The 25,202-nt window shown below is 31.2% G+C and overlaps 2 protein-coding genes across 2 annotated transcripts; one reads left to right on the top strand and one right to left on the bottom strand.

Annotated features, from left to right (window-relative positions):
- Positions 1-9,601: 9,601 nt before the first annotated feature.
- Positions 9,602-13,343, top strand: LOC139872521 (uncharacterized). Its single transcript, XM_071860410.1, has 7 exons — positions 9,602-10,672; positions 11,578-11,694; positions 11,801-11,979; positions 12,092-12,185; positions 12,278-12,355; positions 12,561-12,662; positions 12,929-13,343. The coding sequence occupies exons 1-7, from the start codon at positions 10,196-10,198 to the stop codon at positions 13,061-13,063; spliced, it is 1,182 nt and encodes a 393-aa protein (XP_071716511.1). The 5' UTR covers positions 9,602-10,195; the 3' UTR covers positions 13,064-13,343.
- A 446-nt stretch (positions 13,344-13,789) lies between these two features.
- LOC139871545 (fimbrin-5) lies at positions 13,790-19,685 on the bottom strand. Its single transcript, XM_071859249.1, has 15 exons — positions 19,571-19,685; positions 19,049-19,160; positions 18,780-18,950; positions 18,006-18,253; positions 17,744-17,915; positions 16,759-16,797; positions 16,609-16,677; positions 16,394-16,510; positions 16,093-16,304; positions 15,843-15,998; positions 15,211-15,410; positions 14,985-15,142; positions 14,657-14,753; positions 14,478-14,569; positions 13,790-14,113 (listed from the first exon to the last, which is right to left on the bottom strand). The coding sequence occupies exons 2-15, from the start codon at positions 19,133-19,135 to the stop codon at positions 13,913-13,915; spliced, it is 2,019 nt and encodes a 672-aa protein (XP_071715350.1). The 5' UTR covers positions 19,136-19,160; positions 19,571-19,685; the 3' UTR covers positions 13,790-13,912.
- Between the last annotated feature and the right edge of the window lie 5,517 nt (positions 19,686-25,202).

Here is a 25,202-nt window from a genome sequence, read left to right as displayed (position 1 = left end):
ATAGACCACAAGATTTCATATTTCAATACACATCCCATACATAGAGATAAAAATCATTCATATGGTGAACACCTGGTAACCGACATTAACAAGATGCATATATAAGAATATCCCCATCATTCCGGGACACCCTTCGGATATGATATAAATTTCTAAGTACTAAAGCATCCGGTACTTTGGATGGGGTTTGTTAGGCCCAATAGATCTATCTTTAGGATTCGCGTCAATTAGGGTGTCTGTTCCCTAATTCTTAGATTACCAGACTTAATAAAAAGGGGCATATTCGATTTCGATAATTCAACCATAGAATGTAGTTTCACGTACTTGTGTCTATTTTGTAAATCATTTATAAAACCTGCATGTATTCTCATCCCAAAAATATTAGATTTTAAAAGTGGGACTATAACTCACTTTCACAGATTTTTACTTCGTCGGGAAGTAAGACTTGGCCACTGGTTGATTCACGAACCTATAACAATATATACATATATATCAAAGTATGTTCAAAATATATTTACAACACTTTTAATATATTTTGATGTTTTAAGTTTATTAAGTCAGCTGTCCTCGTTAGTAACCTACAACTAGTTGTCCACAGTTAGATGTACAGAAATAAATCGATAAATATTATCTTGAATCAATCCACGACCCAGTGTATACGTATCTCAGTATTGATCACAACTCAAACTATATATATTTTGGAATCAACCTCAACCCTGTATAGCTAACTCCAACATTCACATATAGAGTGTCTATGGTTGTTCCGAAATATATATAGATGTGTCGACATGATAGGTCGAAACATTGTATACGTGTCTATGGTATCTCAAGATTACATAATATACAATACAAGTTGATTAAGTTATGGTTAGAATAGATTTGTTACCAATTTTCACGTAGCTAAAATGAGAAAAATTATCCAATCTTGTTTTACCCATAACTTCTTCATTTTAAATCCGTTTTGAGTGAATCAAATTGCTATGGTTTCATATTGAACTCTATTTTATGAATCTAAACAGAAAAAGTATAGGTTTATAGTCGGAAAAATAAGTTACAAGTCGTTTTTGTAAAGGTAGTCATTTCAGTCGAAAGAACGACGTCTAGATGACCATTTTAGAAAACATACTTCCACTTTGAGTTTAACCATAATTTTTGGATATAGTTTCATGTTCATAATAAAAATCATTTTCCCAGAATAACAACTTTTAAATCAAAGTTTATCATAGTTTTAATTAACTAACCCAAAACAGCCCGCGGTGTTACTACGACGGCGTAAATCCGGTTTTACGGTGTTTTTCGTGTTTCCAGGTTTTAAATCATTAAGTTAGCATATCATATAGATATAGAACATGTGTTTAGTTGATTTTAAAAGTCAAGTTAGAAGGATTAACTTTTATTTGCGAACAAGTATAGAATTAACTAAACTATGTTCTAGTGATTACAAGTTTAAACCTTCGAATAAGATAGCTTTATATATATGAATCGAATGATGTTATGAACATCATTACTACCTCAAGTTCCTTGGATAAACCTACTGGAAATGAGAAAAATAGATCTAGCTTCAAAGGATCCTTGGATAGCTTGAAAGTTCTTGAAGCAGAATCATGACACGAAAACAATTTCAAGTAAGATTTCCACTCGAAATAAGATTGTTATAGTTATAGAAATTGAATTAAAGTTTGAATATGATTATTACCTTGTATTAGAAAGATAACCTACTGTAAGTAATAAAGGTTTCTTGATCTTGGATTGTGATGACCCGAAAATTTTTGACTTATTTAAACCAATTCTCTATACGATTTATTATTTTAACACGCTAAACAAAGTCTGTTAGATTGAGTCTCAAAATTTTAGAACTGTTTCATATATACAATTACCTTTGATTACTCTCGACGATTCATGAACAATTATATGTATGTATATATATATGTACAAGTAAAAACGACTTTCCTACCGTAAAACCCTATTTGCTACAGTGAAACCGTATTTTGCTACAGTGCTACAGTGAAAACGAGTTTGCTACAGTGATTTGCTACAGTAAAACACTATTTGCTACAGTAAAACACTATTTGCTACATTAAAACACTATTTGCTACAGTAAACACTATTTGATGTCGACGAACTGGCAAACAAAAACAGAAAAGGCAGACATGCGATCGCATGGCAAAAACACTGAAAACTCATGCGATCGCATGAGCTACAGTAAATCGAAAAGTACTATAAAAGGTCAGTTTTGCTCGACGAAATTTTTCATAATTATTTCTGTAACTTAAATTTTAATTTATAATTATAATTATAATTTAAGTTTAATAATAATAAAGTATATTCGAGGGTGTTTTAATTCGGGTTTCAAACTGCTTTAAGCTAAGGAAATATTGGGTATTGTTCGGGGTATTGTTCTTGAATCCAAGGCCAACCATACAGTCGTCTACCATCATTATGTCTACGCAATTTGCCAACAATATTGAGTCTCAATATTGAACTGTGAGTTATAGATCCCTTTTTAAATACTTTAAATATTTTTGGGCTGAGAATACATGCAATTTATTTTAAACGCGATAAGACACAAGTACATACTAAATTCTACACTGAGTTAAACCGGAAATCTCTTAGCTTTGGTAACTAGTAGCTGCCAGTACATAGGATATGGACTGGTGGGTGCGAATAATTGTATATGGATCCATAGGGCTTGACATCCCCGTCCGAGCTAGAGCGCTAGCCTTTTAACGGACGTATGTTATTTGAGTTTAAGACACGTTGGTTTGCGTGTATTAAAACGAATGGGGTAATTATCACTATAGCATTAAGTTTAGTTACCAGGGTGCTCTGTTACGTAGAATCTATTGATAAACTTTTGATGAAATCTTGCGGTCTATCTTTATACAAGTTTATGACTCGAGCAATTAAACCTATAACTCACCAACATTCGTGTTAACTTTTTAGCATGTTTTATTCTCAGGTCCTTAGAATGCTTCCGCTGTGATGTGCTTGTTGCCTGCATGGAGTCTTTCATGCTTTGTACAAAGTTTATTGCATTCAAAATAAAACTGCGTTGTGTAATAAATAATTGGACTGTGATGTCAACCTGTAAATTAAAGACTTATGTATTTCGGGGTTTTGCTTATACCTAAGCACTCGCCCACATGTTTATAACTTTCTATGTTTAGAAAGTCACTTATTTTAATGAATGTAATATTTTATTAAAACATATCATATAGAGGTCAAAACCTCACTGTGGAATCAATGATTAACGTGCTGCGTCAATAGCGATTTTGACGGGTCGTTACATGGATGATTACTTGGAATGGATTTAGAAAACTTGGAAGTAAACTTGCAATCTTGAAAGTATTCTTGATTTTATGAAACTAGAACTTTTGGAATTTATGAAGAACACTTAGAACTTGAAGATAGAACTTGAGAGAGATCAATTAGATGAAGAAAATTGAAGAATGAAAGTGTTTGTAGGTGTTTTTGGTCGTTGGTGTATGGATTAGATATAAAGGATATGTAATTTTGTTTTCATGTAAATAAGTCATGAATGATTACTCATATTTTTGTAATTTTATGAGATATTTCATGCTAGTTGCCAAATGATGGTTCCCACATGTGTTAGGTGACTCACATGGGCTGCTAATAGCTGATCATTGGAGTGTATATACCAATAGTACATACATCTAAAAGCTGTGTATTGTACGAGTACGAATACGGGTGCATACGAGTAGAATTGTTGATGAAACTGAACGAGGATGTAATTGTAAGCATTTTTGTTAAGTAGAAGTATTTTGATAAGTGTCTTGAAGTCTTTCAAAAGTGTATGAATACATATTAAAACACTACATGTATATACATTTTAACTGAGTCGTTAAGTCATCGTTAGTCGTTACATGTAAATGTTGTTTTGAAACCTTTAGGTTAACGATCTTGTTGAATGTTGTTAACCCATTGTTTATTATAACAAATGAGATGTTAAATTGTTATATTATCATGATATTATGATATATAATATATCTTAGTATGATATATATACAGTTAAATGTCGTTACAACGATAATCGTTACACATATGTCTCGTTTCGAAATCATTAAGTTAGTAGTCTTATTTTTACATATGTATTTCATTGTTAATACACTTAATAATATATTTACTTATCATTTAACATAATTAACCAAGTGTCTCAATATCTTAATATGATTCATATGTACCTAGTAAGACGTTGTTATAACGATAATCGTTATATATATCGTTTTCGAGTTTCTTAAATTAATAGTCTCATTTTTATGTATATAACTCATTATTAAAATACCTAATGAGATACATACTTATAATAAAATCATGTTAACTATATATATAACCATATATATGTCATCGTATAGTTTTTACAAGTTTTAACGTTCGTGAATCACCGGTCAACTTGGGTGGTCAATTGTCTATATGAAACCTATTTCAATTAATCAAGTCTTAACAAGTTTGATTGCTTAACATGTTGGAAACACTTAATCATGTAAATAACAATTTCATTTAATATATATATAAACATGGAAAAGTTCGGGTCACTACAAATATCTTATAATAATTTAATTTCATCATGATACTCTTACTCATTATTTCCTAATCGTTTCGTTTAATAGCTTTTAATCATCTTTTATATCGTGTTCATAATAATGATAATAATAGTAATCAAAATAATTAGGTGTTACAAATATTTGTTTTAATTCCACTAATATTAATAATGATAGTTACTATAACATTATTAACGATAATACTAATAATTATCTTAATGATAATATAGTAATAATAATAATAACAATAACAATAACCATTTTTAAATAATGATATATATATTAATAATGATAATAATAATAATAATAATAATAATAATAATAATAATTGGATAATAATAATACTAATTATAACTTTAACGATAATAACGATAGTAATAATAAAAAAAATCACAATTTTTAATGATAAATCCCTTTTATTGATAAAGATAATAATAATGATAATAATAAGATAAAACTAGAACGACGATAAAAACGACGATAATAATAATCATTTTTAATAAAAATATCGAAAATTCAATTGATTATAACTTCTAATCCGTTCATCGAAACCATTCGATATCTAAAGGAAAAGTTCTTAATTTTTCGCTAGCTTTCCAAGGACATGCATATCTTATACCTTATCTCAACAGCAAGTGTAACTAATTCAAGATTCAACCTAACCTGTCTAAGGGCAATATCAAAAGTACAAGCATGCATAATTCTAAATACTCGAGCACTAGTCAGGGATACACTATTAGTATGTAAAAGTTAAATTATGAGTACTCACGTATCAATATTGAGATTCAATATTGCAGGAAAGGTACGTAGACGCAACGGAAATGATAAACACTATATTGACCTCACGAGCATACCCATGAACCATACTCAATCACCTCCATAGCTATAACCCATAATTTCCTTAATCCTATCCCACTCGAAAAACAATTTCGAAATCACTCGGACAGCACTCCGTCGTAATATTTTATGTATACTAATAATATCTTGAAATAATACGGAGTAAATGTATATATGTAAATCGATTGAGAGAGTTTAGAGAAAAATATTTTCAAGTTTCTATGAAATAATGAAACCTATTGAATTCTATTTATAATAGATTTTTGAATTATTAAAGTGAATTATTAAAGTATGAATTATTAAAGTAAATTATTAAAGTATGAATTATTAAAGTATGAATTATTAAAGTGAATTATTAAAGTATGAATTATTAAAGTATGAATTATTAAAGTGAATTATTAAAGTTAAAGTAAAGTAAAAATAAAGTAAAGGTAAAGTTTAAGTATAGTAAAAGTATAAAACTATGTACGTATAATACGCGTATAAATATATATAATATTAATTTAAATCATTATATATATTTAATAAAATAAAATATAAATATCGTTATCTTTATCATACTAGTTAAGTAATGAGTTGTCAAAAGTGGTTCTAGATATTTATAAAAGTTATATACGTTTTAATAATAAAGTTCTTTTTAAACTGAAAACGTTTTTGTACGTTTGAAACTAAATATATCAATCGAGTCTTTATGAAATTCAATCTTCCACTATCCTTTGTCTAGTTCTCAATGATTGATAATTTGTTCTTATTTATAAATCACTTTACCATTTTCCGAATATTGTTAAAATGGAAAGATTTCTCAAATCAACGTGGGCCTTTCAACAGAGACTTGTAATCATAATTCAATATATCTGATAATTCAATCATTTGATCTTATCTTCTAATTCCATTGATAAACATTTTGAAACAGATACAATCATATAAAGTATTTAATCTAATATTTTGTTTACGTTTCAAGTTATAATATATATACACATATACATATATAATCATATTCGTTTAATGGTTCGTGAATCGTTGGAACTTGGTCGAGGTTAAATGAATGTATGAACATAGTTTAAAATTCTTGAAATTTAACTTAACAAATATTGCTTATCGTGTCGGAAACATATAAAGATTAAAGTTTAAATTTGGTTAGAAATTTCCGGGTTGTCACACTTTCGCTGTCGCATACTTAAATAAGGACAAGATTTGGAGTCCATGCTTGTATGATATTGTGTAAAAACTGCATTCAAGAAACTTATTTCGTTGTAACATATTTGTATTGTAAACCATTATGTAATAGTCGTGTGTAAACAGGATATTTTAGATTATCATTATTTGATAATCTACGTAAAGCTTTTTAAACCTTTATTGATGAAATAAAGGTTATGGTTTGTTTTAAAATGAATGCAGTCTTTGAAAAACGTCTCATATAGAGGTCAAAACTTCGCAACGAAATCAATTAATATGGAACATTTTTAATCAATAAGAACGGGACATTTCAATGACCACCTCACTCAAATTTCGGGAAGAAATTTTTTTAACGGGTAGGTACTGTGACGACCCGGGAATTTCCGACCAAATTTAAACTTAATCTTTATATGATTTCGACACGATAAGCAAAGTCTGTAATGTTGAGTCTCAGAACTTTTGAACCGTTTTCATGAATTCACTTTCACATTTGACTATTTCCGACAACTCACGATACGATTACTGGTAAATAAATATGCATATATAAATTTGTATATAATAATATGAAATATTATATATTGTAATTGTTGGAATTAGTTATATAAAATAATAATAACATATATATATATATATATATATATATATATATATATATATATATATATATATATATATATATATATATATATATATATATATATAAAGTTTATAGAATATACAAATAGGGTTTTCAAGTTATTTAGTAAATGACGGTAACGCTCAATTGTCATTCGATTCATAGTAAACGAGTGAAAATGGAACTTATGTGATTTTAAAATAAACGATGATTCGAAAATGAGTTTTATAAATTTTAGGCTTATTAATAATATATTTAGAAGTTGTTTGTCAAATTTTTAAAACTTTTTATATTTTACTTGGGGGTTGGGAGTGAATAATTAATGTGATTTTTATTTAATAGTTAATGACTGAATTTTATACCATAATGACAAAAATAAATAAATATACTTAATTTAAAATTTTGAGATTTTTCTGAAGACTTTTATCCACCACTGATCAACAACGTCATTAGTCCTTCTGTTAAACAAAACATTTATATCTTCATACATTCTTCATCTTCATCTTGTCTAAATTATATATTAATTATATATCCATAAATAAGTGTGGAATATTGATCATTTTAGGTACAAATTAAATTGGTACTAATTAGAAAAGTTTGTTGATCAACCAAAAATAGGTGTGTTGATGGAACAATTTGTTGCATAACAAATACCAAAACAGTTATAAAAAGATGAAAGCGAAATCATCAGGTTTGATTATTGGGATATCGATTGGGGTAGTGATTGGAGCGCTTTCAGCTATAATTGGACTAGTTTGATTTAGGTTTCATTGGAGATGATCTCAGATTGGTAACAGCAGTTCTAGGCGAGCATCAACTGTCCCCATTCTAGCAAACGGTGCTGATTCATGTGCAGTTTTATCCGATTCTTCAACTGGCACAGAGTCAGCTAGATCATCATCGATGAATAATAATAATGGCTATTATTCTTTTTAGTTTGGTGGATCGAAAAAGTCTCATGTTGTTGCAGCTTCTGGGATTCTTGAATATCCTTACAAGTAAAGTTTATCATGTTAGTTTTTGTTTTTTTATTTAACTTCCCAAGCATAATCTTACCTATTTTTTTTTGCGGGATGTAACAGAGATTTACAGAAATTAACGTGTATCCTTACATTATACATATATACATTTGAGCAAATTTGAGTTACTATTCATGAATAGTAACCAACTTTTATGCTTAGAGGAGTTGCACGTTACGCTTAAATCGTTGTACCAACAAGCACCTTTTACCATCAAATGTCAAACACCCCAAACTTCAAGGGTTAAAGTGAAACTTACATATTTTTAAATAAAAAATACTTAAAAAAAAAGGTTGAAACTTACATATTTCTAAATAAAAAAACTTAAAAAAAAAACACCCAAATCTTCAACGGACCACATCTTCTCGCTCGCCACACGTTATATTTTTCCGAAACCACGGTTCAACTCGAAATAATTTTACGAACACAACGCAACTACCTATTCACAAAATGGACGCTTTTCCAAAAACGCTAAATATCTCGGGCTATTATGTTTTAGGGTGCCTTATTAAATTGTGTTAATATATTTCGGATGTTACACTCATGTTGGACAACTTTCGCTAACTACAAGTGCAGGAAAGACATTCCAAGATCAAAAAGAGCATGTGATTATGCAATGTATGCAAACTCATGTAATAACCTTTTGTATGTAACAACCAGCAACTTTTTGCGATAACCTATGACTTTTCTAAATTCTTAAGTTTACCGCGGCATCGCGCGGTGGACTAATTGCTTGTTAATAACATTTTAATCATAAAGGTAGAGCAAGTTCAACATTTTGGACCTGCACGACCGCCCATTTTGACACCCCCAGTCACAACAGACACAAACAATTTATAAGATTCTTGGATTAATATAACGTTTAGCATTACTAGAAGTCATGTCTGAATTTTTGGTTGATCAACGAACTTTTCTAATTAGTACCAATTTAATTAGTACCTAAAATGATCAATATTACACACTTATTTATGGATATATAATTAATATATAATTTAGACAAGATGAAGATGATGAATGTATGAAGATATAAATGTTTTGTTTAACAAAAGGACTAATTAAATTAGAATTTACAAATATGAGGGACTAAAGATGTAAATATTTAGAAGGTGACCTAGAAGGTAACCTGTTATAACAGGTTGAATGCATACAATAGGAGAAAATATAAAGTTGAATGCATACAATAGAACTTTTGAAAGTTGAATGCATACAATAGAATTTTAATGAAAGTTCAATGCATTTTGGTGCCATTTTTCCTTTAAATTTTTTGTTAACGTTATAATAAATCAAAATTAAGAAAATTGGTGTCACCCTACCTACCACACTTCCCCACCCAATCCTTTATCAATTTGTGACAAACAATTCAACATATTACCATTCTCTTGAACTCATCAATCAACTTTCAACTTATGGAAACACCTAAAACACCCAACTCTGTTAAAACCTTCTGTACTTGAAAAATAAAAACATTACTGGGTCATCACTTCTTAATTTCCTTATTTTTAAATTTGAAAACCCCATCTACCATGTTTAGAATTCAGACACCCTATAATTCAGCAACTTTAAACGCGTTCTGCCCTAAATAGATACGGAGTACTAAAACTTCCCCCAACTCATATCTACCATCTTTAGTTTCTTTCATATGAGTAGTTTGTTTTTTACTCCATCTTAACTTTGATTCAAAGTCCCCCCTTTTCACACTTTTTGTTTGTATTACAATTTTGAAAATTGTACCTTCTTTGATTTTTTGAAAGAAATTAAAGGTTTTTCAGGTACCCATTTGGATATAGGGTATAAAGATTCGATCTTTAAGATCTTAAACATCACATGATATTATGCTCAGTTAACCCATGTGAGCTTTTTTCAAGAATCTTATAGCTTTCCTGAACTAGCCCTAAGTTGTTTAATTTGGCTAATTTTGTTTGAATTTTCTTAATTGATTTATTAGTTTAATATATTCTGAGTTAATCAAACTAAATTATATAAAAAGAATGTATGGGACTCAAAGCAAGAGGGATCTGTCACTTGAAACTCAGTCACAGATTCCCATTTTGAGGCCAAGTATTCATTCCAGAAGGGCAAATATCACTGTAAAGTTTCAGGATCTTTATGGGTTTACAGTAGAAGGTAATGTTGATGATGCAAACATATTGAATGAAGTTAGGGAAAAAGTAAGGGAACAAGGTAAGGTATGGTGGGCATTAGAAGCTAGTAAAGGGGCAAATTGGTATTTACAAACTCATGTAACTTCTGCCCTTAAATCATCCTTAAAGTTTTCAGCTTTAGTGAATGGTATAACACTTAAGAAGCTAATTAGGAAGGGTATACCTCCAGTTTTAAGACCTAAAGTTTGGTTTTCATTATCTGGTGCTGCGAAGAAGAAATCGACTGTGCCTGATAGCTATTATAATGAATTGCTAATTGCTGTTGAGGGTAAGGTCACACCTGCCACGAAACAGATTGATCATGTATGTGAGCTATCTTGGTTCTACATTATTGTTATATATACTTATATACTCATATACTTATATTAGTTATAGTTTTTGGTTGACACTGTTGTATTTGTGCCAATTTTAATAATTTTTGTTGAGATGACTTTGTTTGAGCTATTATATTGCATGTAATACTAATGATGGTATGTGTGAAACTAGTGAAAGAGTCATTAGGAATCATAACTCCAGTTTTGTTTCAAGATATGAAGTTAATATTTGTGATGTGTTGGTAACATGTATATGGTGTGAGAAGAAAATGAAAATATGACGTTATATGAGGATAAAATGAACATGAGACATTGAGATTAAAAAGTGAAGGAAAATGGTATGATAGTTACATTTCTGTAAGTTACATTTTTAAGTATTAATATGAAAATTACAAACACTTGTTATTTAGGAATAGTTGTCGTGTATAAAGCTCACATCAAAATTTAATGAATTGAAAGAAATAAAATTTTATCTTCCGTTCTATGTTCGCTTATTGTATAGTCAATATAACTATATGTTTTAGAGCTAGTCGACGCTTCGATGTATTTAGTTAAGGCTCAACTTAACATGGTTGTAAAAGCCCTCCGACTAATCGGTATTTTGAAGTAGTCCGACTAGTCTCCGACTTGGCTGATTTATTTGGTGAAAGTTGTCAATAATCCAATTTAGCCAGTCAAAATCCATGATTTATTAGGTTAAAGTCGGATTTATTCGGCCAAAGTTGGTCAAATACAATTAACGTCAAAGTTGGTCAACGTCCAACTAGTCCCCGTCTTGGCCAAGCAGTCCCCGACTAGTGGCATTTACAACCTTGCAACTTAGTAATATGAAGTTGTTTGTACCCTTGCTTATTTCGTTCCTTTTTTTTTTTTGGTATGCGTGCGTACATGCAGGATCTGCCTCGAACTTTCCCTGGTCATCCATGGTTGGACACTCCTGAAGGTCATGCTTCTCTAAGACGTGTTCTTGTCGGTTACTCTTTTCGTGATTCCGATGTTGGTTATTGCCAGGTCAGCACACACCAATTGGTCCATCTTCAATTGCAGAGTTAAAAGTTTTAACCTTTTTTCCACCATTTTCTTGAATCTTGCGGTGACCATTATGTATTTATTACAGGGTTTAAATTATGTCGCTGCATTATTGTTACTCGTCATGAAAACAGAAGAAGATGCTTTTTGGATGTTAGCAGTTCTTTTAGAAAACGTATTAGTCAATGATTGTTATTCAAGTAATTTAACAGGCTGCCATGTTGAACAAAGAGTGTTTAAAGATTTATTAAAGAAAAAGTGCCCAAGGTAAATAAACAACAAAAAGTTTCTATCTTGCAGTCAATAATGTTGTTTACTGTTGATTAATAGTGATTTTAAGGTTGGTAGCTTTTAAGAACAAAAAAGTTCTGTCTTGCAGTATATACGCTCACTTAGAAGCTCTCGAATTCGACGTTTCGCTTGTTGCCACCGAATGGTTTCTTTGCATCTTCTCAAAAAGCTTGCCTTCAGAGGTTAAAATTACACCCCTAATCCCATTTTTATAAGTTTGTGTATGCATGCTTTTCATATATCTAATAGTTCTCTGTCGATAAAACTTTTGTAGACGACCTTGCGAGTTTGGGATGTACTATTTTATGAAGGAGCACAAGTTCTATTTAACGTGGCTCTTGCTATATTCAAGGTAATGTTCTTAAATTTGTCTGAAATAGCCTTTACTTTGTTGGTATATTGTTGATTATAGTCAATGACAATGGTTTTACAGTTTATTGTATCTTAAACGCTTTATTATAAAATAAAATAAAATGTTGCAATTAAAGTATACTAGATAGAAGGGACTAACGCATTGCAAAAGCAAAAGATTTAAGTGTTGTTTAACGTTATCGCAGATGAAGGAAGAAGAGTTGCTTGGGACTCATCATGTTGGTGATGTAATCAATGTAATACAGAACACCACTCATCATCTATTCGATCCTGATGATCTATTAACAGTAAGTCTACCTTTTTATACATATTTTAAAGTTAATATTATGTAGCATTCTTGATTCTTGGATGTTGGTAAAGTATATAAAACATAGAATATAGAATACATGAAAATAGTTAAATTCTATCAATAAAAGTTGGCAAAGCATAGCCCTCAAAAGTGTAGAACTTTTCATGAATATGTTGCACAGTACGATACATATCTTGACATATAAATTACACAATACTTTTATGTCTCCAGCTTAACAACAAACATAAAATATAATAATTGCAGGTTGCTTTTGATCAACTTGGGTTTATGAGCACGAATATATCAAAAGAAAGGAAAAAACAAGAACCAGCAGTGATTGCAGAACTTGATCAGAGGTTGAGACGACTAAATTCTAGTAATCTTGATGCCAATAGTTGATATATGCTATTTAAGTTAAAACGCCCTTAATCAAAAAAATGTTGTACAAATGCTAAACGACGCAAATGTCTAGCATGCTTGTTTTCAACTTAAATTTATGTGTATTATTACGACCTTACGAGAAAAGATGCCTAAGAGGATTTGTGTTCAAATCTTGCAGCTTCTGTATTGGATTTATTTTTAAGAAATTATTAGCTCCTGCTAACTCGCTTCCTGTTTCTGGTTGGAGTTGTAATATACGTTTTTTCGAGTATTTAATGTAACACATAAAAAAGTATATTTGGTGATCTTGTTGCCATTAACCTTTCTTTTATTTAATAAGCATAGTAAACTAATACTGTAATAAATAAGCATAGTAAAGTGATAGTAATAGTAATAGTAATAAGCAAAGTGGTGAAGGTGATCAAGTTAAACAGTTTTAAGTTAGTCGCTTAAATACATTTGTCACGTAGTCCATGCGTCCCAATTTGATAGTACCAAGATTAAAAAAAAAAAAACATACATTTAAGAAATATCTACTTTTTATTCAACTTACAGTTTTAATTCTTACCTTGTAAAATTGACCTTAATGATAATAAATGCAAAAAATGTACTGTATCAATTAAGAATCAAGAATACAAATAGCAACAAATGAATAATTACGTGTAAATGTAAATTTTACATGTACTGCCTCCTATATTCCTCTAAATGAAAAGAGAAAAAAAGGAGAATCAAACCATTGGCCTCTAATGTTTTACAGTTCCAGTATACCAAATAATATTGTCAGCTTGATAAGGAAAACGAAGGAAGTAACAAAATTTTATTATAATAAAACACGATGATGATTAATTGATTTTTTCCTAATTATTATTAATCATTGTTATTGTTTTCTGTAGCCTCCTCCTCCTCTTTTGTCTCGGTAACTTCCTCGACGACCGTGTTATCTTCTTCCCCAGGTGCGGGTCCCTCCTCCTCCTTAGGTGGTCTATCTTCTTCATCACCTTTAGCCTTCTGTAACAAGCTCCAATACATGATGCTCGCGGTTAATATGAGAATCATCTTTGGGTTAACCTGCAAAAATGGTGAAATGGCGAAATGACTTTTTTACCCCAGTGAACAGTAAAGCCTCCACCATTATTAGTACGTTGGTTAATGGTTAATGTTTTCAAAAGTGACTCGTTTTGATGAGGTAACATAGGTGTTCACAAGAGGTAGCAATTTTACTTGTAGTGTCTGTTCTGGTTATGTTTTCAGATTATTTTAAAATGAAACGGGTCAAATGGTTAAAATCGGAACATATTTTAACGACACACTAATTGCTTATAAGATAAGTGTATCATATGGACGAAAGTGTGTTACGGGTGAACCTGACCCAACCCACTCCAACCTACTATCCAATTTGCCACCTTTAGCATTTACTGATTCCGTTTCTTACCTCAAGAATGTCCTCAGGCAATAAGAAAACGGAGCACCCGAGCTTTCTTGCAACGCTAATTATGTACGATGCATTTAACTTCTTATCATCCTCTGTAATCAAACAAATAGATAAATTAAAATTTTATTTCAATACAGTCTAAAGATAAATGCACTACGACGATCAAGTTGAAAGATTACCAGTTTCACCCTTGGTAACAAGACCCCAGTTTACAACCCTCTTTTCGACAGCACTAAGAAGCTCAAGAAAGAAAATACCATCCGATAGGTGTTTATCCTATACATAATAACCGTAAACTTTCCTTTAACAAGAATTACATATATAAATATAAATAGGATTTTGCTAACGACAACTCTTAGAGCTGTCGTAACGCGCTTTAAACAATTGTACATTCATGTAACCGCACTGCTAAATTAATAAGTAACAACTAGCTGTTTAAAGCGCGTTAACGACAACCCTTTAAGAAAAATCTATTAATCATTTCAATATCATAAGGAAAGTTGTTACCTTGAAGCTATCCATTTGTTTCGACTTGCCCGATACCTTCACTTTGTTGTTAGCCCATTGTAAGATATCGGCGTCTGTTATCTCCTTTCCTTGACCATGAGTTCTTAAGTTTTTAAGAAGTTGAAGCATGCTAAATCTCATTAACTGCCACAAGAAAGCTGAAACAAACAAAGTTACTTTTTTTTTTTTATTGCTAATTTAATTATTGAAAACATAAATAACAAACCTATTATAAGCTTCTTGTTTCCTGCAACGATGTCGTCTCCAGCCACATTAACAAGCGAAAAGTTTAAAACTTTTCCGATCCTTACAACTTGGTTACAATTCTCAACTTTTCTAAAAGGCATCTTAATTGGCGGTTTCGATGCTTGCTTCCACACAACGGACCCCGGGGCAAGTTTATCAAGAACTTCCAAAAGAACCCACCTGAATGCAAAACCGAAAAACATCAACGTTTGAGTTATAAATCACTTTATAGTCAGCATTAGTGTTTCAAGTATACATGGAAAATGGGTCGGTTGGGTCAAGACCCAAACGGGTTTGCGTCGAATGAGTCAGATTTTTTAGATGGATCAAACATGTCGGGTCTATATGGGTCGGGTCAGGTTGGATTGAGACCCGTTTCTCAATGTTAAACTCGTAAAACCTCCAGATAATAACATTTTTACAATCTCTTTAAGACCAGTTACCCATTAAGGACCTGTTGAACCCTATATATATTTGTTATTAGGCTTCATGATGGGTCTAAATTAGACCCATCTTTTAACTTTTTTATGGACCAAATTGGTTAAATACCAAACCCAATGGACCCATTTTTCAAGCTATGGGTCTCAATTGTCGGGTACAGTTTCAACTCACCCGTTTCTAACATCCTCCCATATATTGTTAACGTGCGTTTCAACTCCAAGACTGTTGATCCACATTCTAAAACATCTTTCTTCCCTTGACGTGCTTTCGTCATCAGTCATCATCTCAGCAAACGAAGACTTTGTTTTGTCGATAGTAAGCCCATTCCTGTTATCCAAAGTACATATAAGTATATAACATATCATCAATTCATAAACATTTTTAACTAATTTCGTTTACTTAAAAAGTAACAAGACTCAACCTTTTATGAAATATTTGTGCAACGAACGCAAGATTTAAGTTTGTAGATCCCTCAACAATGTCCTTTGACGTAACATATCTTTTGCAGTCCAATTTTGCTGCTTGTTCAAGAACCAAGTTGGCCCTTTCTGTCGGATCTTTTGTCTCCAAAGTTTTTGTGGTTACATGTTCAGGTGCAAGAACATTGAGTAAATGTGCATATGCCTCTCCATCCTACAATTAATAGTAATCGTTTTTAGAAAAATAAGTCGCAACACTTCTTCATTACATTTTATTTTTTCATATCAATAAAAAAAACATACCTTTAAGTCGGACGAAAAGTTTGTAACTTCTTTTTTGTAACCTGCTTTTTTAAGCTGATAATTCATCCATTTCAAAAGAACTTTTTCTGGCGCCAAACCCATGAGCTCTTCGGCTTCCTGGCATATCATACAGCATTCATACGTAAATCAAACATATAAATAAATTAATAAACTTAAACTTATAATTTAATAACAAAGTATGTGAAAAATCAAACCTTGCTGTCTTCGACCATTTCTGCCAGCTCTGGAGTTTTCTTTAGATCAACATCTGCTAGAAGTTGTATCTGAAAATAGAAACAATAAGTTAGAACAAAAGCTTAATATCATCTTCAGTTAGCTGACAAAATATAACGTTGTACAATTACCTTAACTATCTGAGAGATTAATCCAAGTAATAGGTGGGGCTGCAGACATGAAACACGAACAAAAAATATTAGTACAAACTTATGTTTACAATATCAGTGAATGACACCAATTTTTAGGATAAATTTGCTTCAAATCCACCGTGTATGACTGTTTGAATTATATGTTGTAGTAAGGACCGTTTAATTATGAATTGCTCGATTGAATTTCTGTTAATCTTGGACGGGTCACAAGAAACAAAACGGGTCAAACAGGTTGAAATTCACCCCGAAGCACCTATATTAATTAAAGATGATAGCTTACAACAAATTATTCAAAAGTAAATACTACTCTGTAATATTTTATAATATAATCTTTGCAATCATATTCGACACATTACTTATTACTATACCTGACAAAGCAAAACTGAAAAAAAAACCCGAAGCTGCAAATTGACATGTGCATCACAAAACTTCGAGAAACAGTTCATGACCCAACGAGACCCGAACCAACCCATTTGGACCTGACCCATTTGAGTCGTCTAAAAATTATGACCCGTTCGACCCACGACCCGTTTCGACCCAAAACCCGTTTGAGTCTCGACCCAACCCGACCCGTTTGCAAGGTATACTAAATACTCATTTTAACGTGCCATCTAACCTGGCCCATCCATTTTCCTACCTATAGTTTGGGTGTGTTATCTGCAGTGGCGATCCTATGAGTTGTGGTGTGGGGTCCAGGAAATCCTATGTGTTGTGGTGTGGGGTCGTATGACCCACCCACTACTTTAGAAATTTATACAATATACAGTTCAGATTGTATAAGACACCACTAAATTTTTGTATAAGACTCATATATTTTTAAAATTTATGTTTTTTTAGGTAAACAACCACTAAATACCCTTCATATATAATTAGTTTTGAAAACAATTTTTGGGACCCCATTGGGTTTTCATCCTGAATTCGCCACTGGTTATTTGTAATGAAAATTGACATTCTCTCGACTTACCCTTCCTTCTGCCAAGTCCTGTGTGCCAATGTTAACTACGGTGCAGCCAATAGCCTTGCAAGAATTAAGGCAAAGAGTATGATTCTCGTTTCGTTCCCATGGATTAAGAACCTTTTTGGTGTTAATAGCTCGTTCATCTATCGTACCAGGTACAGCCACATTAATCAACTTACTACAAAAACAATACTTAAAAGAATCAATCAACGATATTGTTATTTATAGATATACATAAATCAAAACAAGAACATTGAGGTGTTAATACCATAAAAGAACTCCATCTTTACAAAGCTCGAATAAAGCATTGGTTGCAGGGTCTAATGGAAGATAATTCTTTAAAAATTTATCTTCTCCGAGAAAGTTGTTTATATGGGAAACATACGAAGCCTTTTCCGACTCACTAATGCTGTGACGAAGAGTTGTTGTGGATGATTTCACAAACGATGAAGTCGTTCTAAATGTTTTTGAAGTCCCCATCTTTGCACTAGCTCGAGATTGTAAATTTAGATATACCTGTAGATTAAATTTTGTAATAAAACTCTGAGTTGCCTTTTTCATTAATCAAGGAAATCAAATAATGTTTGACTTTGCATATATGAGATGATTATGCAAAATGGATTGTCAAGAATCAGATAATCATGTCACTAAATTCAAGTTGTGGAAGATGTGCTTCTATTCTATGAAGTTGTGGTAGTAAGATATAGTTGTTTGACTCTTTAAACAAATTCTGATTTGCTGCACATGTGGACGGATATTACATTTATTGAACATTTTTTCAAGTTATAACTCTTTCTTTGCACCAAATCAAAATCAAAATCCTTTTTGGTCAATGAGAAAAGCGACATTCCCTTATTGGGAAATTTTGACTTTTATGTTACCTTTTTGGGCTATTTGACCTATAATCAACTCATCATGATCAATTTCTCAAAATGATAATCGAATAATGATTATCTTTTTATCCACCAATCGGAAAACAAAATGTATAAACGAACTAGACCATCAAGATTGAGTTCCATGAGGTGATAATTCAATCACTCACCCGAAGAAAGGCCTCAAAATCCAACTCTTTAGCCTGGTTAGAATACGAGTCGCTTAACATATTTCGAACGTCATCTTCACTTGACACCTCGTTAAAGGGCTTTAATTTTGCCAAAACTGGTGGCAAATCCTGAACTGTGACTGTCCCAGATTCATTTCTTGCTGAAATAAACTATATGACCAAAACACATAACAATCAATAAATTATAGATTATTCAATATACATCAAAGCAACAAACGTAATTGTATATACTCGTGAAATGTGCGTACTTTGGGTCTAAGTTTACGAAGCTCGACTTGAGTGAATTGGCTTTGAAGCCATGGATCACTAACGAAAACACCCTCGAATGTAGACATCTTTAATTTCACTTGTTGATGAAATCTTGAAACATATCAACAAAACTAAAACAATCAGACAAAATCGGATTTCAACCAAATGAATCATTCATTATATATATATTTTAGGCTGAAATAACACTAAAATATAACTAAGTCTTTTCATCAATTGATGAAAAAGACGAACAAGAAATTAAATTGATCCAAACGCAAGCCAAAGCTCGGAAGAGCCTGAGCTAAGCCCGAGCCTTGAGTAACCATGCACGTAATCATCCATGCACACAATCATTATACAACAATAACAATCTTTACAAAAGTTTATATTTATTCCAAGATTCGAGCTTTACCATCAAGATTAGTTTATATTCAAGAAAACTTTGCAAGATTAGATCTTTAGCATCAAGATTCACATGATTTAATTAAACACAAATGGGAATTATATAACAAATACAAAACCTTAGAAAAAGTGATCATGGATCGATCAATAATACATATCAGAGAAGCTGAATTGGAGTAGGGTGGCTGATAGATTAGGCAGCATCGTCATCAATCAATTTTAGTTAATTTTTTTGTTTGTTTTGTTGTTAATGGAAAGAAGATGAGAGGATGGAGGGGGAGAATGGAGATAAAATCGCATTCACTATCGGACCCGCGTAAACTTGGGGAAACTTATTTAAATCGATGACAAAAATTGTAGATTAAAACTTGTACATCAATTTATCAATTTATAAAAAATGGTTATCTTTCTAGCTCCCTTCTCAAACCTGTTACATATATTCAGATTTTATAGGAAATTTTATTATTAAATTAGATATACCACGGGAAAATTATATTTCTCAAACCTGTACCTTATCATATATGTAATGAGTTAAAATGTAGGTGATCGCAGTATTCCGAATAGAGCGAACTGCAACTAGGGATGGCACCCGCGGGTTACGGGTGCGGATCCATTAGATCCATCATCCGTACCCGCGGATTTTTTATCAACCCGTTAGCCTGCGGATCTTCATTGACGGGTTTATTTTTAGATCCACGCCCGTACTCGCGGTTACACTACAAGAAATCGGACCTTTAGGGACGACATTAAACTGGAATTAGAGACGACATGTCATCCCTAAAGGTCTTTAGGGACGACATGTCGTCCCTATTATGTCGTCCCGGATACTCTGTCGCTAAAACTCTTTTGCAACGACAGCAATTTCTTTAGAGACGACAGTGGGCCCCACTTTGACTTTCTGTTGTCAAACGAATGGGCCAATTCCAGACGACTTTTAGAGACAACATGTCGTCTCTAAAGAAATAATAATAAAATAATGATATAAATATTTATTTATTAAATAAAATGCGAAAATATGACGGGGACGACCTTTAGGGACGACATGTCGTCCCTAAAAGGTACTGGAAGTATTTTTGCAGATTTAATTCTGTTGTACGTAACATCCGTAAAACGGGCCAATTCAATATAATCTAAACCTGCTGTACGCGCAACAAAATAACCAACCATAACATAAACACAACCATAACCATAACATTAAAAGTTTACAACCGAGTTTACAAATCCAAAAGTTACAAATCTAAAAAGTTAACAAATCCGAAATAACAAATCCGAGTTTATAACCATAACATTAAACATTATCCAAGTAGCAAACAAGTCAAACTGCATACTTACCCATCATTTTCTTCTTCACCCGCATCATCTTGATCTTCATCTTCATAATCACCGTCATCATCTTCACCGTCATCATCTTCAACGGAGTCGATGTTACCCTCATCATGAATTTCACGGTCACCCGAACCCGAAGCTTCAAAACTAAATCCACACACACGAACACGAACCACATCAAACATGAATCTATACTTTAAATCAAACAAATATCATAAAATTAAGGGAACTGATATAAGAACCTAAACCTTTTCCTACACACTTTAATTATACAGTGATAATGAATGCATTTAATATGAAATTTATATACACTTCCATTAGTTTTTAAGTTAGTTCCATCTAGTTTTGTAACAATGCTTATAGAGTATACACAAATGGTTGCCACTTTACATGATACACAAGTGATGAATAATTTTTTTCCAATGGTCAATCATAAAGCAATACATAATCCAAGCAATACAAAACCAACACCACGCCATTTCAACAGGTCTTTGTTAATAATCTACAAAACCTGAGTTTGATAAGCATGTATTAAACATAAACTAACCATTTAAACCATAAATTAGTTGCAACACAATAACAATGTCAGTTGAAATGAATTGTGTTTGAAAGTAACATTTCTTACTTGTTCCACTTGCAAGTATTAAGTTGATCGAATTACTTCCATAATGCCTGTTGAATATTACAAACACAGAGAGAGAAAAAACAACAACAAAAGTCTAGTCATTTAGTGTTAAAGAGGTGTACTAAAAGTGCAGCCGAGAGAAACAGTAACTTACCATTTTACTGCTAATTTGTAGTTTCTGTACACGTTTGTACCGGATGAATGTAATCCTCAGTCCTTCACTCTTTACAAAATGTTTCCAATACAGTATCTCAAATTTAGAAAATAAAAGTAGCGTTACAGTAACAAAAAATACATTAACAAAATTTATCATCAACTGTTACTTAGATATTAATTATTCTTTAAATTATATATAATTTTCAGAGTTTATTTAACTATAAATCCCAAAAAAAAAATATTAATTCGGAATTAATATATAATGAAAAATGTTCTTGACACTTTCATCACCAAACCCATCACTTTACTAACAAAATTCGGATTTAAGGACCAAATATAATCAAGGAATCAACAAACATAAGCAAAATAACAAACTAAGCATGAAAATCATAAGTCTAAACATAATCACACACAACAATCTTCCAAAAATAACCCCAATATTCGGATTTAATATATATAACCCAATGCACCAAACTTTAATTTTCAAAATATAAATGAAGAACATACCTTTGTTAGTGTTTTATGAGTGAAGATTATGTTGGATTTGGTGTGAAATAGCTTTAAATCGCCGAAAATAGCTCAAAATGCCAGAGGTATCGGAGAATTTATTTTTGGTAAAGTGACTAAATAAAATGGTGGATCTGGAGTATACTGCTGTATTTTTTCTTTGGGGACGACAATTAGGGACGACATGTCGTCCCTAATGTATCTGGAGGGAAATGAAAATTGATCTAGCGCCAAAAATTTCGTGAAATTTTCAAATAATTATTTACCTTTATTTAAAAACTCTATTTATTTTATTTACTTATATAAATTAATTATAACTTATTTTAATTATTAAATTTACTTTTAAATATTGTATAAAATAAATATTTATTTATATTTACTTATATACAATATTTATTTATATTTAATCATATAAATATTTATATTTAATTATATAAATATTTATAATTAATATTTATTTATATAAATACTTATTTATATTTACTTATATACATATTTATTTATGTAAAATTAATATTTAATTATATATCTGCTTATGCTTATAAAGATATATTCTTTAAAATAAATTTTATATTTAATTATATATATATATATATATATATATATATATATATATATATATATATATATATATATATATATATATATATATATATATATATATATATATCAACGTCGCATTCCACGATCACTACCGCACTCCACGATCACATATCAACGTCGCATTCCACCGTCACATATTGACGTCACATTTCCACCGTTATATTTCGCCATTACAGTGCACATTCCACCGTCACATCTTCCACCATTACAAATGACCACTACACTCTATGATCACATATCAACGTCACAGTCCACCGTTACAAATCACCACCACATTCCACCGTTACATTTCAACGTCACAGTCCACCATCACATATCAATGTCACATTTGTAGTGACCCGAACTTTTCCATGTTTATATATATTAATTGAGATTGATATTTACATGATTAAATGTTTCCAAAATGTTAAGCAATCAAACTTGTTAAGACTTGATTAATTGAAATAGGTTTCATATAGACAATTGACCACCCAAGTTGACCGGTGATTCACGAACGTTAAAACTTGTAAAAACTATATGATGACATATATATGGTTATATATATAGTTAACATGATATTATGATAAGTAAACATATCATTAAGTATATTAACAATGAACTACATATGTAAAAACAAGACTACTAACTTAATGATTTTGAAACGAGACATATATGTAACGATTATCGTTGTAACGACATTTAATGTATATATATCATATTAAGAGATATTCGTACATCATAATATCATGATAATATAATAATTTAAAATCTCTTTTGATATTATAAACATTGGGTTAACAACATTTAACAAGATCGTTAACCTAAAGGTTTTAAAACAACATTTACATGTAACGACTAACGATGACTTAAGGACTCAGTTAAAATGTATATACATGTAGTGTTTTAATATGTATTCATACACTTTTGAAAGACTTCAAGACACTTATCAAAATACTTCTACTTAACAAAAATGCTTACAATTACATCCTCGTTCAGTTTCATCAACAATTCTACTCGTATGCACCCGTATTCGTACTCGTACAATACACAGCTTTTAGATGTATGTACTATTGGTATATACACTCCAATGATCAGCTATTAGCAGCCCATGTGAGTCACCTAACACATGTGGGAACCATCATTTGGCAACTAGCAAGAAATATCTCATAAAATTATAAAAATATGAGTAATCATTCATGACTTATTTACATGAAAACAAAATTACATATCCTTTATATCTAATCCATACACCAACGACCAAAAACACCTACAAACACTTTCATTCTTCAATTTTCTTCATCTAATTGATCTCTCTCAAGTTTTATCTTCAAGTTCTAAGTGTTCTTCATAAATTCCAAAAGTTCTAGTTTCATAAAATCAAGAATACTTTCAAATTTGCTAGCTCACTTCCAATCTTGTAAGGTGATCATCCAACCTCAAGAAATCTTTGTTTCTTACAGTAGGTTATCATTCTAATACAAGGTAATAATCATATTCAAACTTTGGTTCAATTTCTATAACTATAACAATCTTATTTCAAGTGATGATCTTACTTGAACTTGTTTTCGTGTCATGATTCTGCTTCAAGAACTTCGAGCCATCCAAGGATCCATTGAAGCTAGATCCATTTTTCTCTTTTCCAGTAGGTTTATCCAAGGAACTTAAGGTAGTAATGATGTTCATAACATCATTCGATTCATACATATAAAGCTATCTTATTCGAAGATTTAAACTTGTAATCACTAGAACATAGTTTAGTTAATTCTAAACTTGTTCGCAAACAAAAGTTAATCCTTCTAACTTGACTTTTAAAATCAACTAAACACATGTTCTATATCTATATGATATGCTAACTTAATGATTTAAAACCTGGAAACACGAAAAACACCGTAAAACCGGATTTACGCCGTCGTAGTAACACCGCGGGCTGTTTTGGGTTAGTTAATTAAAAAATATGATAAACTTTGATTTTAAAGTTATTATTCTGAGAAAATGATTTTTATTATGAACATGAAACTATATCCAAAAATTATGATTAAACTCAATGTGGAAGTATGTTTTCTAAAATGGTCATCTAGACGTCGTTCTTTCGACTGAAATGACTACCTTTACAAAAACGACTTGTAACTTATTTTTCCGACTATAAACCTATATTTTTCTGTTTAGATTCATAAAATAGAGTTCAATATGAAACCATAGCAATTTGATTCACTCAAAACGGATTTAAAATGAAGAAGTTATGGGTAAAACAAGATTGGATAATTTTTCTCATTTTAGCTACGTGAAAATTGGTAACAAATCTATTCCAACCATAACTTAATCAACTTGTATTGAATATTATGTAATCTTGAGATACCATAGACACGTATACAATGTTTTGACCTATCACGTCGACACATCTATATATATTTCGGAACAACCATAGACACTCTATATGTGAATGCTGGAGTTAGCTATACAGGGTTGAGGTTGATTCCAAAATATATATAGTTTGAGTTGTGATCAATACTGAGATACGTATACACTGGGTCGTGGATTGATTCAAGATAATATTT

Source organism: Rutidosis leptorrhynchoides, chromosome 10, assembly GCF_046630445.1.
Source record: "Rutidosis leptorrhynchoides isolate AG116_Rl617_1_P2 chromosome 10, CSIRO_AGI_Rlap_v1, whole genome shotgun sequence".
NCBI classification, from domain to species: domain Eukaryota; kingdom Viridiplantae; phylum Streptophyta; class Magnoliopsida; order Asterales; family Asteraceae; genus Rutidosis; species Rutidosis leptorrhynchoides.
Note: the sequence above shows the minus strand (reverse complement) of the source record. Positions and strands in the feature narration are given on the sequence as shown.

Bases quoted from the DNA above. Each gene is read 5' to 3' on its own strand.
- LOC139871545 (XM_071859249.1), bottom strand. From the start codon at position 19,135: ATGTCTACATTCGAGGGTGTTTTCGTTAGTGATCCATGGCTTCAAAGC. The intron at 15,999-16,092 runs GTTGAGTCTTGT...TTTGGATAACAG, and splicing joins GCACAAATATTTCATAAAAG to GAATGGGCTTACTATCGACA. The intron at 14,114-14,477 runs GTAAGAAACGGA...CCATTTTTGCAG, and splicing joins TGCCTGAGGACATTCTTGAG to GTTAACCCAAAGATGATTCT.
- LOC139872521 (XM_071860410.1), top strand. From the start codon at position 10,196: ATGTATGGGACTCAAAGCAAGAGGGATCTGTCACTTGAAACTCAGTCA. The intron at 12,186-12,277 runs GTTAAAATTACA...AAACTTTTGTAG, and splicing joins CAAAAAGCTTGCCTTCAGAG to ACGACCTTGCGAGTTTGGGA. The intron at 12,663-12,928 runs GTAAGTCTACCT...TAATAATTGCAG, and splicing joins ATCCTGATGATCTATTAACA to GTTGCTTTTGATCAACTTGG.